At 43.0% G+C, this 14,828-nt stretch overlaps 1 protein-coding gene across 2 annotated transcripts in view; it reads right to left on the bottom strand.

Annotated features, from left to right (window-relative positions):
• FNIP1 (folliculin interacting protein 1) overlaps positions 1–14,614 on the bottom strand; it is a 65,746-nt gene extending 51,132 nt beyond the window's left edge. The window contains exon 1 of one of the 2 annotated variants that reach the window (XM_086851627.1): positions 13,897–14,614. In XM_086851627.1, coding sequence (XP_086707753.1) covers positions 13,897–13,985 — 89 coding nt within the window. In that variant the 5' untranslated portion in view covers positions 13,986–14,614. The remainder of the gene's footprint in view (positions 1–13,896) is intronic. The other variant, XM_086851628.1, reaches the window with a different exon arrangement.
• Between the last annotated feature and the right edge of the window lie 214 nt (positions 14,615–14,828).

Raw genomic sequence — 14,828 nt, forward strand, 5'->3', positions numbered from 1 at the left:
GGATAATCCCAAGATGCTGCTCTCAGCCCAAAGCCTGGGGTTGTAGAGGACTACAGTGAACTTCAGTTTGCTATGTTACCAGCTCATTTATCAAGACAGTCGCATAAAATTAATAGACAATAATCATTTTTCCAATGAAGGTGACATTTAAACTCAGTATGTCACTGAAATGCATTAAATGCCAAAAGCTTTTTTCCTGAAGAATACAATCCCCTAAGCCTTTGATTTTAAATGTTGTGCGCTTGCAGTCTCACCCTCCTCATTCATGTAGATTTTACAACTTATTTAAAACACATGCCTAGTGAAAAGCACATCAGTGGGTTCATTGGGAACAGTCAAACTACTTACAGCACATGCCTAAGCACGGTGCTGAATCAGTCTTTTTGCCCCCATTAGAAATCAAAATCCCATCTCAGTTCCACAGGAACAACTGCAAACTAAAGACAGAGGATTATTATACAAGCAAGTATAACAAATTCATACCTATGAAATGAAGTCCCAGGCTGCCCTATCCGTACGTGACACTCATTAATATCAACATCCCACAAGTCCTAATGATTGATGCTCCCCATGAATCAACAACTGCCTGACACCAGTGTTTGTCACTTGCCATCTAAGTATCATCCAACACCTTAAAATATCAGATATAGCCCAATTCTGCAATCTTTCTGCGCACAGAGTGGTTACCTGCTGCCATAAGCCCAAAAGACTTTAACCCATCCCTTCAGAGAACCATCAAAACCCCTAAACTTAAAGTATACTGCATTTCAAGACTACTGCCAGGCTCTGAGCCAGAAACAATTATGAATGATTTCATAGATCTACCACATAACACTAATGAATATCTAAGTGGACAGGATCTATCCTACAACTGCTTTTCAGGAGGGAAGACTTTTCTAATTTGGCTCCAACCCATGCACTGAACATCCCTCCCTTACTGGCTCTACAAGTCAAACAGGCCCCTACTTAACTTGCAGAGGGATGAGATCTTGATTTGTGCAGATATTGCAAGAGCCCCAAGACTACTGTGAGGAGCCTAGACTGCTTAATTCTCTAAGGAAAGAGTCATGCTGCTAAACTATTTTTCAAATTAAGTATGTAAAGGCAACCTGAAACTATTTCAGGTAGATTTATATAGAACAGACACTAAAGACATTGGTTGACTTCACTTTTATATAACTCATAAGGACAAATAAAAATCAGATGCTCAAACAAGCCACAACTTCATTAACATTGGAAAAAAAAAAATACAGACTATCAGAATATTGGAGTAGCTTGGCACCTTCAAGCAAATGCACCTTAACTGTGAGATCCTAAATGCTTTGGTTCCCCAAAGCAGAAGAAAATGTAAAAATGCATTTAGCTATCAGCTAAGGCCCGCTAACCTTTAAACCAAGCTTAACAAACTGGGTTTGCTCCATTGTGCTTTGCTCACTGCCACAAGGAGCTCTGTACCCTGAGGCTTTCTGCCATCCTTTTCAGTTTTCCAAGTCTCATTATATGCTCAAAGTTTTGGGTTTCCAAGAATGGTAGGAATGGAAAATACAGTGTAAGATTATCCACTGCCCAAGCTCTTCAATGCAAGTATCCATCTAGAGGGATTTCCACAGCAGAAAGACTGAACTGGTCAAGTATTATTGAGAACCCTACATGACAGATATATGGCAGCTTTGAGCATCAGCTGAACATAGCCCTTACATGCCCCAGAGCTTTTCTTACTGCTAAAATCTTTGATAAAGAAAACTACAGGTTCAGCTCAACATGCCTTCCCTGGGTATCAGGATTGAAACTCACTCCAAACACACACCTTCGTTATCACAGAACTGAGCTGGAACACAAAGTCCAAACCAGCTCTGCCTGACAGAATCAACAGAATCACTTGATAAAACCTAAGTTGTTTTACTGGGAGAGGCTGTACTTAATCAAGATCTATATGTATATTTAGTGTATGCTCAATAAACCCCTCTTTGCTGGTAGTAATGGAATTGATGTGAAAATAATTCCAGGCACTCCCAGCCATCACAGCTTGCCAGCAGATTTCAGTCTGTTCACATGAACATCCTTCAAATGAAGCCTAGTGTGGCAGGTAACCTGCTGTGAATCAGCCACAGCAACACACAAAGCTATCTATTCCAGTGCATCAAGAGGCAAAAAGGCTCATGTGCTGGACAGCAATAGCTGTCATTGCCACCAGGACATTTTGGACTGGTTTGTTTTGTTAGGTTGTTGGTTTTTTTTGTGGTCTTTCTAAAAGGAGCTGTTGGCAAAGTATTTGCTCCCTTTGCTTTTTGTTTCCTTTTACTCTTCCCCTGCACATCACTTGATGTGACACAACAGTAACCCCAAACAGGATGTACCCCACTGCTTGCGGCAGGAGGAGGAAGGGACAGCACAGCACCCAGGGGAACCCTTCAGAGAGGAAAGGCAGCACTGCAGGCCTCAGATAGGACAACACTAAGAGGAGAGAAGAATAGAAGGGAAAGCAAGATAGGCTTTAATTCTCTTCTTCTTCATGAGTGCATGCACGTAAATACAAGTTCCAAAGCAGAGCACCAAATAGGGACAGTGAGAATGAGGAAGAACATTACAAGGAACAAAAAATCCCAAACAAAATGAATCACAGAATCACAGAGGTTGGAAAAGTCATCTAAGATCATCAAGTCCAACTTTTGGCCAAACACCACCATGCCCACAAACCAATCATATCCTGTAAAATGTATGTATGTAATCACAGTAGCATCATACAACTGCTTCCAACTACACTTGTACATGCACCTTTGTAACCTGAACACAGGCAACTCCAAAATGCTTTTATTTATACAGCATCTACTAGCCCACAAAATCAAAAAAATACTAGCATCGTGGTTCTGATCTAAGAAACAAAGGGGTCTTCACAGTGCACACAGGTAATTAATTTACTTGTGTCACTGCTGGGGGAAACACCAAAGTCCTTTTCTCACAGACAGCAGCTGAGCAAGGCAGGCAGGTTCCTGCCTTGTGGTGTCCTGATTACTGTGAGCTGAGACAGGTGCTTGCACACTCAGAGCCATGACAGCAAATGAAGACCCTTTGGAATATTTTCAAAAATACAGAAATATGTATTTTTTCTGACACAGACAAATATATGTGTACATGACACAGATCTAACAGTGAGGTCTTTCCTGTTCTTGTGATCTCTTCCAGCATGAACACCCTTCAGCAAAGCTCAAGGCTTTGGCACTGAAAGCCTCCAAACCCCAGTGAGGATGCTATGGACTTCATAGAACTGGGCCAATTGGTATTTGCCTTATTTTCAGTTTCTCTCTATTTTAATTTTGAAATAAAACCCAATTCCCTCTTCATTCCCTCTATATTTTCTTCTCCTCTGTCTTCTCTTTCCATACAGATGAGAACAACTGCCATTACTGAATCTTACACTACGTTTTTTCTGCAGTGTGGGCATAGACTAATGTCACCTCTTGAGTGCAATTCAGCTTATTTGTCCTGCTAGCTACCAACAGAAAAGAATTAGTACTAATAGAAAAGGACAGTGTTTAAATGAGTATATACTAAACCCAGGTGGGGAAAACCCAACAAAATCCCAAACAAACAAACAAAACCCCACAATACCTGGTGTATTATCTTCTGACCCCAATGTGAGAAAAATCCTTACACAACACACAAACATAAGCTACCTAGCAGTTTCTGAGCAATCTTCAATTGAAAAAGAAAATCTGATGACACATTTTAAAGTAGCTACATATTCAGGCTAATCAAAGTTATTCACTTGTTGATAACTGCAGAAAAGATACTATGGGGGAAAAAAAAACCTACTAAAATGTAAAGAAAGTAAAATAAATTAGTCATTACAAAGTAATATTTTTGCTTATCTGAAAAAAAGGTTGATAAATATTTCTTTATACAAAGATAAAATCCAGTTATAGTCTCAAAAGAAGTTAAAGTTGCTCTTATTTTTTATTTCTCTTTTTTAACTTCTACACTTTTTCATTATGTCTGTTTTGGAGAAAAAAAAAAAGAGGTCAGCAGTTCATGATTAGTATCTCTTGCATGACTAGTAAATACAGCCAGTTAAGAAACCATCATGCTGATTTTCACAGCTTTTTAGTTCTCCATGCTGTCAGTAGAACAATTTTCTTTTCTACTGAGCAAGTAATTTCCAGTAACTCACAGCAGCTGAAATATGTTTAAGTACTGAAAAAAACCAACCACTTTTTTCTGTCTGACTATTTAAGTTCTATGTCAGAGTTTGGGCTGCCTTTAAATAGAAACACAGCCCTGTAAGCCAATTCACTGTCCTGACATTTGGGGCATTTCTTTAACTCTGTCTTAAGGGGTAATACTGTTATTTTCCCTGTAGGAACAAGAAAATTCTGGCAGACTTCTTCCTTAACAGCCTCTCAGATGTTCAGATAATGTCATTCAACTAGAAAAAGCTTCAGAGAAGGAGCACAAGCTCCCGCCAAATTCCACAGCCTGTTCCCTGCACACCCAAACACACAGCTTATCATCTGTACCCATTCTTCATCACCTTCATTAACACGTTAACTTCCATTAATTACTTCATTAACACCTGAACACACACAGTTTTTCGCTACAAATTTCTGTTATTAAGTTTCATGAAAAGGAGTAAACAAACCATTCAGCCAACTCTCCAAATGCCAAGAACATTTTCTAGGTAAGGCTTCATGGGGCCAGTGCGGGGAGAGCGCAAACATCCTCATCAAGAATCTCATTCATTTCCCACTGAAGTGCTCACACATGATGTGCTTCCTTCTGCCAGATTGCAGTCTTCCACAATTACCCACAACCATGACAAACTAAGTGCTGAGCACACAGGCTTTGGAGGTCTGATTTTAACCTTGGACATGCATGAGACGAGAGAAACGTGTGTATGAAGCAGACAGTGTGTGCTTTAATACTCTTCAGAAAGCAGAATAATTTAGCTAACAGAGGTTTTGATACTCTGATATTCACAGTAGTCCAGGACTGGCCTTTCTTGGGGTCACACTACAGCTGTTCCCTGCAAACTATGCAGAGCAAATTATGGAACCACATGACTACTTCTCTTTCTCCAAAGTGCCCATACTCCGGCTGTCCAGGGATATAGCCATTGGAAACAGGAATGGACAAACTGCAGCCAGCTCAGAGCTTCACAGCTACTGATGGGCAGGAGAAACCCAAAAGCACCCATAGTATTTTCACTAAAGTTAGAGAAACTCATCTCACTCAAACTTCTGTTCTCACATTCTTCACCAGACATGACAGAAATCAATCAAAAGGTTTAGAAATTACTGAGGGGAGTGCAAGGCCAAGCACTGCACCATGTGAGACACCATTTCCATAGCTCCTGAGGCCAAAATAAAATAAGAAGGCATATAGCAAAGTAACAGTTCCTCTGGACAGTGCTCAAACAATTTACCTTCTCTCTCTTTGAGTGGGAAATGACACAGGAACTCGGGTGAAGATACTACTCTGGCTTAAACAGGCACAAGACCAGGATCTAAAGTCGGTGCTGAACTGCATTTGAAGTTTCTTCATCTATCAACTAAAACAAATACATGAGAATTGTAATTTGGCTCCCATTCCTTCCCAGCTCTGTATCACACAAACTGAAAGAGTAGGTTTCTGGTACTATTACAGATTTTATGTTTTGCTGACATTTTAGCTGGAACAAGGGAAAAAACATTTGAAGGCGCTGAGAGAGTAAGGCACACACAGATCTGGAGGGGCATGAAACACCATGAATGTGCAGGGCATCATCAGTGCCCAGAGTAAAGGAAATGTGATTGTTTCAGTGATTTTACTGATTTGAGACCAAAATAACTACTGAGGGTGTTGTGGAAAGATCCTGGAGAAACAGAGCAGGATCAGTGGTGTGTGGCAGATCATTCCCACGCCTGAAGCTCGCTGCTGTAAGCAGGGGCTGTTGCAGGTCCACACTTGGGTACAGCTAACCACAGGGCACTGCTGGGTTGTTCATGTGGGTTCCTACAGCCAGGATTGTTGCTACTGACACTGGCAGCACTGCAGAATCCTCCACTGGTAAAAAAATGGGCTCTTTCAAGGCCAGAGTTCCAAAGAGTTAATATACAAGAGCTGGAAGATACACAGGTTATCAACACAAAAGCATCAGACAAGACTTTTAAATATAAAAAGTTTTTACATACAGCAAAACTGTTTAAGTCCAAAGGTTTAAGTGCTTGATAAGAGCTATGAAATTAGAAAAGACAAAAAACTTTATTACAAGCACATTTTACTTGCTGATGCATCTCACATACATGTATTGTTAATACTCTATATGTAGTTCATGGAGTATTTCATGCCACAATTCACATGTTTGAACAAGTTTCTCTGCAATATATTGTGTTCTGAACAATAGTATCTCCAGAAGCTAAAAATCTTATTTTCTGAGAAGAAAAAAATTGCTTACACAAATGTGCAGAATCAACTGAAGTAAAAGCTTCATTTGAGCACTAAGCAACATTGTTAACCATGCACTGTTGTAAAAATAGATAAATCCCTTTTAATACAAACACTACATAATAAACACTCACATGTCTATGAAGCATAACATATTTGGGCAAGTATTGTTAGTAATTAATGATTGAATACAGTGTTTATGGTCACATTCCTTAGGCACAACAGAATCACATGAATTTTGTGCAAATAAATTTCCCATATTTGAATATTTCCCATATATTAATTCTGCTACTACTCACTGTAAAGGTGGAGCAGCTGGTGCATTAGCAAACCAATTACTCATTAATAAAATTATTTCCTGTTTTTAATGGGTATAACTTTTTTCCTCCAACAGATATTTTACACATTATGGTTCTCCATCTAACACCACAAATGCAAAATTTTTCAAGTCCTCAGAGACAGATTCTGCTCTTGGCTGATTCTGGAAGCCCAGCACCACCACACTGTGGATTTGCTGCTGCAACTGAGCTTTGCATTTTTCCTAACATTACTCACAAACATGTGATCCTGCAGACATCCAGCTCCAGATGTAGCACTGTGAGGGAACACAATCACTGAGCATGAAACCACCACATACGTTACTTTCCACTTACGAAAAACACTGCTAAAGTGGTCACCTACAGCATTCAACCAAAATTGCAACACAAGTTTCAGGGTCCAAGTCACACTGGTCCAGTTTATTCCAGAACAGAAGCCTGGATTCATCCAAGCTGTCACCATGAGCATACACTAACTTGTAGCATACACAGAGCATACACAGAGCAAGGGATAAAGCCCTTTGAAAACACAAGGACAATCTACCAGTCAACCAGATGAACTGATCATCCCAAGTCAGCAAGGTTTCTAATATGAGACATGTAAACAGACCCTCAGTCCCCTGAAAACAAATGCTGGAATTGTTTCATAAAAGGAGAATACATCGCAGTGCACAAGCAGGTACATACACCCCAGGCTCTTGGTACATCCTCATGCCTCATGATCTCATCTGCAGTAGGAGAAGGAAGAAACAGAATGCAAGGGTTTGTAGAAACACCTTACAACACTTGCCAGTGTAACCCAAGTGTGAAGCATTTCTGCTTGAGTGTATCTATATGTACATGATTCACTTGTTCCAACCTCTCCTCAGAAAGATTTCTAATTTAGAGGAAGGAGATGAAATGCAGGGAGGGGAACCAAGAATATGACTGTTCCAAGGGCCACTCGGTGAGGCAAAAACTGCAGCTATCCCCAGACAACCCAGGCCATCCCACAGGGAGGAACCGATGCCACAGGCTGGGAGGAAGCCAAGTGCACACTGACAGTGCTGACCTCGTGATGGCCAGGACAGGCAGGGCAGCCTCGTGATGCCAAATTCTCAAGTCACCATGAGCTCCCAGCCACCACAGGATATGCCAGCAGGAAAGGCAACAAGGAGGACCCTTCACCAGTTAACTCATTTTGTAATGAGCTTTACCTCCTTCAAAAAAACGAGCGGAAAAACGAGCAGAGTGCTTTTTCACTCCACTGTTTATGTTCCCTGCTCTACTGGTGACGGGAAGAAGCCAAGGTGAAGCAAGGGCTAGGCAGAGATCCCACCAGAGCAGGGAAAAACTTTCCAAGGCACAAAGCCAGACAGACACAAGCACTCCAACGGTTTTCAAATTATTTCATCATTCTTTGCACTCACATGCACCTAGCCTGCTGGGAATATCAATCTAAGCTAATTCCTTCAGATCTGGTGATAATTTAAGTAAATAATAACTGGATAGACTTCCAAATGAGCTCCTTCAGTCACTATACAGACCCAGCTTGCAGCATTGCTTTATTTAGAGTTAGAACCTAATTTTCAAGGACATGCTGCGTGTTTTAGAAGCACCTGGAGAAGCACTTGGAAGACCTAGAGAATGATGGCAAAGCGGGCTTGGAGAGTGGCCCTGTCAGAAGAAATTGTCAAAACTATCTCCAAGCTCCAGAGGTTCTCAGTGGAATCTTGTTGCTTTTATGTCTCTGTTTCCAAGATGAAAACTGACTTTAAGCACTGGAAGGTACATAAAAACTTACATGACAGGAAATGCAAAACAGATATCAGCAAAAAAAAGTACTTTAGAAAACAGCAATATATTTTAAAACTAAGCCAAAGGCATAATATCTTAGAGAAAACTGTGCATAAATCAAAGTGAAGTATTTATTAAAACTTGGTGCACTCAAGCTAATGAATACAACCAAAAAGCCAAAACTATACTTTTCCAGATATTACAGAAAATATGGATTTTTGTAAAAAAGCAAAACTTAAAAGGACATTACAGGGCAGAAATTCACTTAATAAAAGCACAGTAACATTTCAGATGTTTAATAATTTAAGTAATCTAAAAATTATGGCACAAAAGCTTTTTAAATTCATAAGATAACTGGAAAAGAAAAAAAGCTGGACCAATTACAAAATGAAGTCCAGCTAATCCTCTTTTGGAAGACAGACTTTGAGGTGGTGAAATTCCAGGAGTTTTACAAATATTGACAAAAAACCTTGCAGAATGCCTGAAATGAACAAACATCAAAACATGCTGTTTCATTAATAACAGGTTTTAGTCAGGCTGGCCTGATGCAGTGCTGCAGAACAGCTTTTAAAAGTCTTGTGCAGAACTGTTAGGATCAGGAATTTGCTGGCTGCGTTGCTCCCAAGAACTGACACAATTTGGCAAGTGATCCGCTTTCCTGGGCTCAGCCAAGCTGTACACAAAGCTACCTGCTCCTGAGAAAAAAGTTCTGTGAGTAAAACTTTTGACTGAAAATACCAATGTAAAGACAACTTTCATGTTTCTCCTTCACCTTACTCAGGCCTCCACTTTAAAAAGCTGTAGTAGTCTCTGGCTACACATTAATAATTGCCTCTGAGTCTCTTTGCACTTTATTTCAAGAAATTAGCCTCTTTCAAGAAGCAATTATGCCCTCATAAGAAAGCACCTATCATTTTTACTGTGTAAGAACAATAGCCCTGCAGAAGAACTGGCTCATGAAGCATCTTTGTATCAAGCCCATTTACAACTCTAGGTTTATTGTAATTCCCTTGACGAATGCCACTGCCAAGAATTATGTGAGAGGAAACAAATCTCAGGATAACATTTAAAGTCACTGCCACAGAAAACAGAAAGAGTCTGGGCTGATGGGGAATGCTTGCCTAGACAGATTTCAGGAAATACTACTTTGCAGTCAGCCTGAGGCCTTTCCTATCTCAGGAACCTGGCAAACTATTCTCTCAATAAAGGAACAGCACATATTACCAGAAGACCCCAAGAAAGCACATGTCCAGGACAATCAAAAATGGCTTTCTCCATCATAAAGAACATTTAAAATTATTTAATTATCTATTCCCAGCTTGAAAAACAGCACTTGTTCTCAAAAATACCTAGATACCCAAAGCAAAGCCCTGAAAGAAAAATGTGCTCGAAGATAATCCACACCATTGGTAAGACTTGAAACTGGAAGGGGTTGTGTCAAGCTTGAACAATTACCACACAGCTGTACCTCCACAACAGGTGCTTTAACAAGAGCAAAACAGAGTCTGCAAACATCAATGGAATGCCCCTCAGGGTGAGATGGTTCTTTAGATTTCCCTAGATTAAAATAAAAAAAGAGACACTGAAGCTTTTATTGAGCTGTAGTGTAAAAAGAACTCCTGATTAGTAAAACATCTATCCTCCAGTTAGGCAGGTAGGATGTCTAGAGACAGAAGGGAACAAGTATTTGAACTTCATACATAAGATGGAAAAAATCCCCACTGAGTTTCCCTCCTACACAGAGCCCCAAAACATGCAAGTCCCATAGTTCAGTATTACAAGACAATCCCTCTCCCTCTGCCACATGCTAATAGTGCTTCAAGTCCAATCAGGATCCCAACACACTATCCTGCAGAAACTCTGCTGTAGTCTTTGCAGCTGTATTTACCATTGGAAATACTGCCCACACAGCCTGACAAGGATATAAAGCCTCAGCCCTCTTGGTAATTTACTGTGCTTTGGGCTCAGTCTACTGAGCTCATTCTGAAGAACAAAAAGCTGGTTGAGTTTTCAGTGACTTACCAGCTTCCTTTTCTCCAGAGGGCTGAAGTGGATCCCTGAAAAGCCAGGAAAGACACAGCAGCTTAACATCGCTAACTGTAATAGTCAGTAATGTAAATGTGCAGTGGAATATTTAGTGTGCCCATATAATATACAGCAGAAATGCATGGCTGCTTCTGCTTAATTTAAGGAAGTTTTGTAAGATTATTTCCATCTTTTTGGAACAGCGTTCATTTATTTACTATTTTAAAGTGTATCTCCATTTTAGACACATACAGCTTACAGCTCATGTGAATACATTTATGTATTTTTACAACAGAAATACTTAGATTCTAAAATTCTAGAACATTGCTTACCTGAAATTTTATTTTCCTAATAACTCTAACAGGCCAAGCCTGGGCTGAGCTCTCCTGTCACCAGCAGCATGACCAATACAGCCAAGAGATCCTATTTATAGTAAGAGTTACCCTCAGGGAAAATCCACTCACATGAGTATTACTTGCAGTAGACAGCAGGTACTTCACATCTTGGAATATGAGGGCTCGACTCTTCCCTCCTAGAATATTTGCAGGTGTTTCTGTGTCTCTTGTAAACAGATTTTACCACTAAAATTTGAATATTCTTGCTGACCATGGGAATGTCAAACTGTAGCAAGAAATTTCAGTCTAAGGGCCAAGTCTGCCAATTGCCATGGACTGAATGGAAGAGCTAGAAAACTAATAAGTAGTGGATCTAGTATGATTTCCTAAAGTTTCTTCTGTAAAATAAACGGCATATATATATATATATTACATAAATGGCAAACTGTCACCTCAGCAAATATTTTATAGTTGTTCACTTACTGTTCCCATTACTAAACCTCTTAACTTCTCCAGCACCTAGTCCTGAAGGGTTTTACAGAGTCTGGATAGACTGAGGCTCACAAAATTTCACACACCCACAGCACAAAAAAGATTTTTGCAGGAAACAAAAAAAAGAAAAAAAAAATTAAAACCCCACCACAAACAAATCAACAACTAAACAAAATGTTTCCCCTGAAAAGCATTGTTTTATTTTTGAAATAGTGTAAGGTCAGATAAATAGAACTGGTGAGTTTTCACAATAAGCCTGATGGAAATGCAAAATACATTCATAATTAAAAAAAAAAAAAGAGTAACAAAATAATCCTTAAATGTTCTGTTATATTAATTGGGTAACTGGGCTCTTCTCTCGAAGTACATATTATTTACAAAATACAGTGAATTTATGTATTTTTATGGTTGTTCTACACAGTCTCCTCAATAAGAGACCTGAGTTTTCAAAGTGAAGACAAACGGAAGTAACAGCACTCAGAATATTTGGGAAATGCTCTGTTATTTAGACTGTAAACAGATATAATGTATCAATCCATAAAACATCACCTTGCCCCAACTGAATTGATGAGGCTGTTGCATTCAGGTTCACTGGAACCAGCAACAGTCTGAACTTTAAAGTGCTTGTTTCCAGTCTCCAAAGACTCAGATGTCATAAATAACAGTCCTTATTTTGTGTATTATTTGAAAGTTTCACCAGGAATTGATAATCCTAACAAGTTCTGATCTTAGCTACAAACGTAGCTCCATTTGGAAAATGAAAGCAGCCTTAGGCAATGTGCCTAGATAGCATCTGTATTGTTTATCTTCAAAAAATACTACTGGCTTTCCTAAGTCAGAGCTGGATCTCCCACCTTCCCCAGAGCCTCATCAGCCTCTCCCTGCAAATTATACCTGTGGGTCCACCAAAAAAAACCCAGCTACAAATTCACCCATTACCAGTTGACAGTTCATATCACAAAGCTAAACAGCATTATAAATTTCAGACCCAGTTTGGCATAGAACGATACAAGTGACAAGGGAAGCACAGACCTTGCCAAGCACTCACTCTCCTGCTCTCAACACGGGTGTGATTCCCACATTTCTGCCCCAGGTCTGCACTGCAGCTGTTGCATGAGCCTCCAGTCTCCACACAAACCCATCACCAAGACAGGGCAAAAGGCAAGACAATTATACAGAGCAGTCCTAGTACCCCTTCCCTTCCACACCAAGGGCTCTGATCCAGATGATTTGGAAAATAAGATGACATCAATGTCATTAAAACATTTTGTTTCTTAGAAAAGATAGTTTTAAAAAAGGATTCACTCCACAGTGAATATCATAGAGGTGTGAAAGCAGTTACAGATCAGTGTCTTCAAAAGTTGTGTGAGCTCCAGGTAATGTCCAGGAGCGTGTCTTGACTCCTTGAGGACTTAAATAATCCAATCAATATTTTCTGAAAACCCTTGCCCTTAGATAACTGCAGATACACTATTATCCATCTAACCTGCTAAATACTGAGGCTAAAAAGAGTATTCTACCACAGAAAATTAAGCCCATCAGTCAGAGATGTCCCTTTACAGAGAAACCCAATGGCTGATCATTTGTAGGCAGTACATTTCAAGGCAGCAGGTGGGAGGAGAGCTTCACCACGTTGTTAGAAGTGCTTCAAGAAGCGTGTAACTCTTACTAATGAAGATTTTATTTGCATCCAGGTGGCAAACCGCACTTTAAAAAGATATTGCAGGATCTCTCTTTGCCAGGACGCAGAGACGGCATCGCTTTCGAGCGTGACCACTATTATTCACGTGTATTCAGCACAAAAGCTACCTGTTTCCAAGCAAACCAGCCCGCGGAAGCCCCGGGCGAGCGCCAGGCCCCGCGGAGCACCCTCAAGCACCCTCTCCCCGCGCCGGCCCCCACAGACACCGGCCCGTGCCGTGCGAGCCCGCCCGGCCCCTGGGGCTGCCCTGGGGCCCCTGCGCTGCTCCCCGTGCTGAGCTTGGCCCCGCTCGGCCGATCCAGTGCTGCTGCGGTCAGAGCATGACGAATTGAACCAGAAGCCCCACTCCTCTCTTGGCCAAAACTTCACGTTTTTCCCCCCATTCCTGAGGCTGCTCCCTGGGGACCTGACCGCCTGTCACCTTCCCCCGGCCCGCAGCATCCCCGGAGGGGCCCGCGGGGACCGGGGCCTCACACACGCCGGGGAAGGAGAGGCAGCCGCGGGCTGGGGGCGAGGCACGGCCCGGCGCTGGGAGCGGCGGCTCCGGTGGGGAGGCAGCTGAGCTGAGGCACCGCAGCGGCCCCGACGTGGCGGTTCCGGTGGGCTCCCGCCCCGTGCCCGCCGGAGGGGCCCGGCCGGGGCAGCCCCGGGGCTCCCGCGGAGGAAGGGAGACGGATCCTCCGGGGCTGGGAGAAGCGGGGCACGTCGCCGAGGAGCTGCCGATGGGGCAGGGAAGGGTCTGCCAGCCCCCGCGTCCTCCGGGCGGGGGGAGAGAGGAACTCGGAGCAGAAGTTTGGGACGGGGAAGGAGCGCGGCCCGCCCCGATTACCTGAAGATACAGTCGTCGCGGGCATCCCTGGCGGGGGAGATCAGCCCATGCTTCTTGTTGAAGAGCTTCTGGAAGAGGGTGGGCGGCATTTTGGGGCGCTGCCGCTGCCCCCGCCGTCGAGGCGCTGGGCTCCGCGCAGCGCCGTCCCTCCGCCGAGGCTAGTTCCGCCCGCCCCGCTCCATTTGGTGTCACAGTCATATGACAGAAATTAGTCACCCGGCGCTGCCAGGAGGGGAGGAGGAAGCGAAGGGAGGGACGGAGTGAGCGGGGGCCGGGCAGCGAGCGGGGCGGGCCCCGTGGGGCGGTCCCACGTGAAGAGCGGAGCCCCGCAGAGCCCGCGGGGGGCGCCGGGCCTGGGGGGAGTTCGGAGTTCCTCCTTTTCACCCTCCTCGGCAGCTCCTGCGGCCTCGGCAGCTCCTGCGGCCGCAGCGTATGCGGGAAAAGCGGCCGCTCCCGGCGGAGCTCCTCCGGGGGCCGGGCCGAGAGATCCCCGGGGGCGGCGATAACGCGCCGCTGTTGTGTTTTCCTTCTTCGGACGGAAGTTACAGGCAGGAGCCCCAGGAAGGCGAGAGGAGGTCACGATCGAGGCATCAGATCCCTCTCGTGGCCGTACCCAGCGCCTTCGGGATTCGGGGTGCAGGTGGTGCGCCAGAAAAAGGTGACGTCTTTTACCCCAAACCACGAAAATCCAGCTCCTGTCCGCTCTCCCTCCAGGCACACAACGCGATTCTCCCACAGCTGTAGCAGAACGGCTCAGCTCGGATGCACTGGACTCAAAACTTGCAGGGAAGGTGGAACGTATGTAGATGATGGCTGAGGAAGCCATCATCACAGGTAAAACATCCATCCACAAAAGGGTATTTAGGACATGAAGCCCAGCAACTGACTCCAAAACAAAAAAAAAAAAAAAAAAAAAAAAAGTGTGATAGGTT

The sequence above is a fragment of the Cyanistes caeruleus genome, chromosome 15 (assembly GCF_971803275.1).
Source record: "Cyanistes caeruleus chromosome 15, bCyaCae1.hap1.1, whole genome shotgun sequence".
NCBI lineage: Eukaryota > Metazoa > Chordata > Aves > Passeriformes > Paridae > Cyanistes > Cyanistes caeruleus.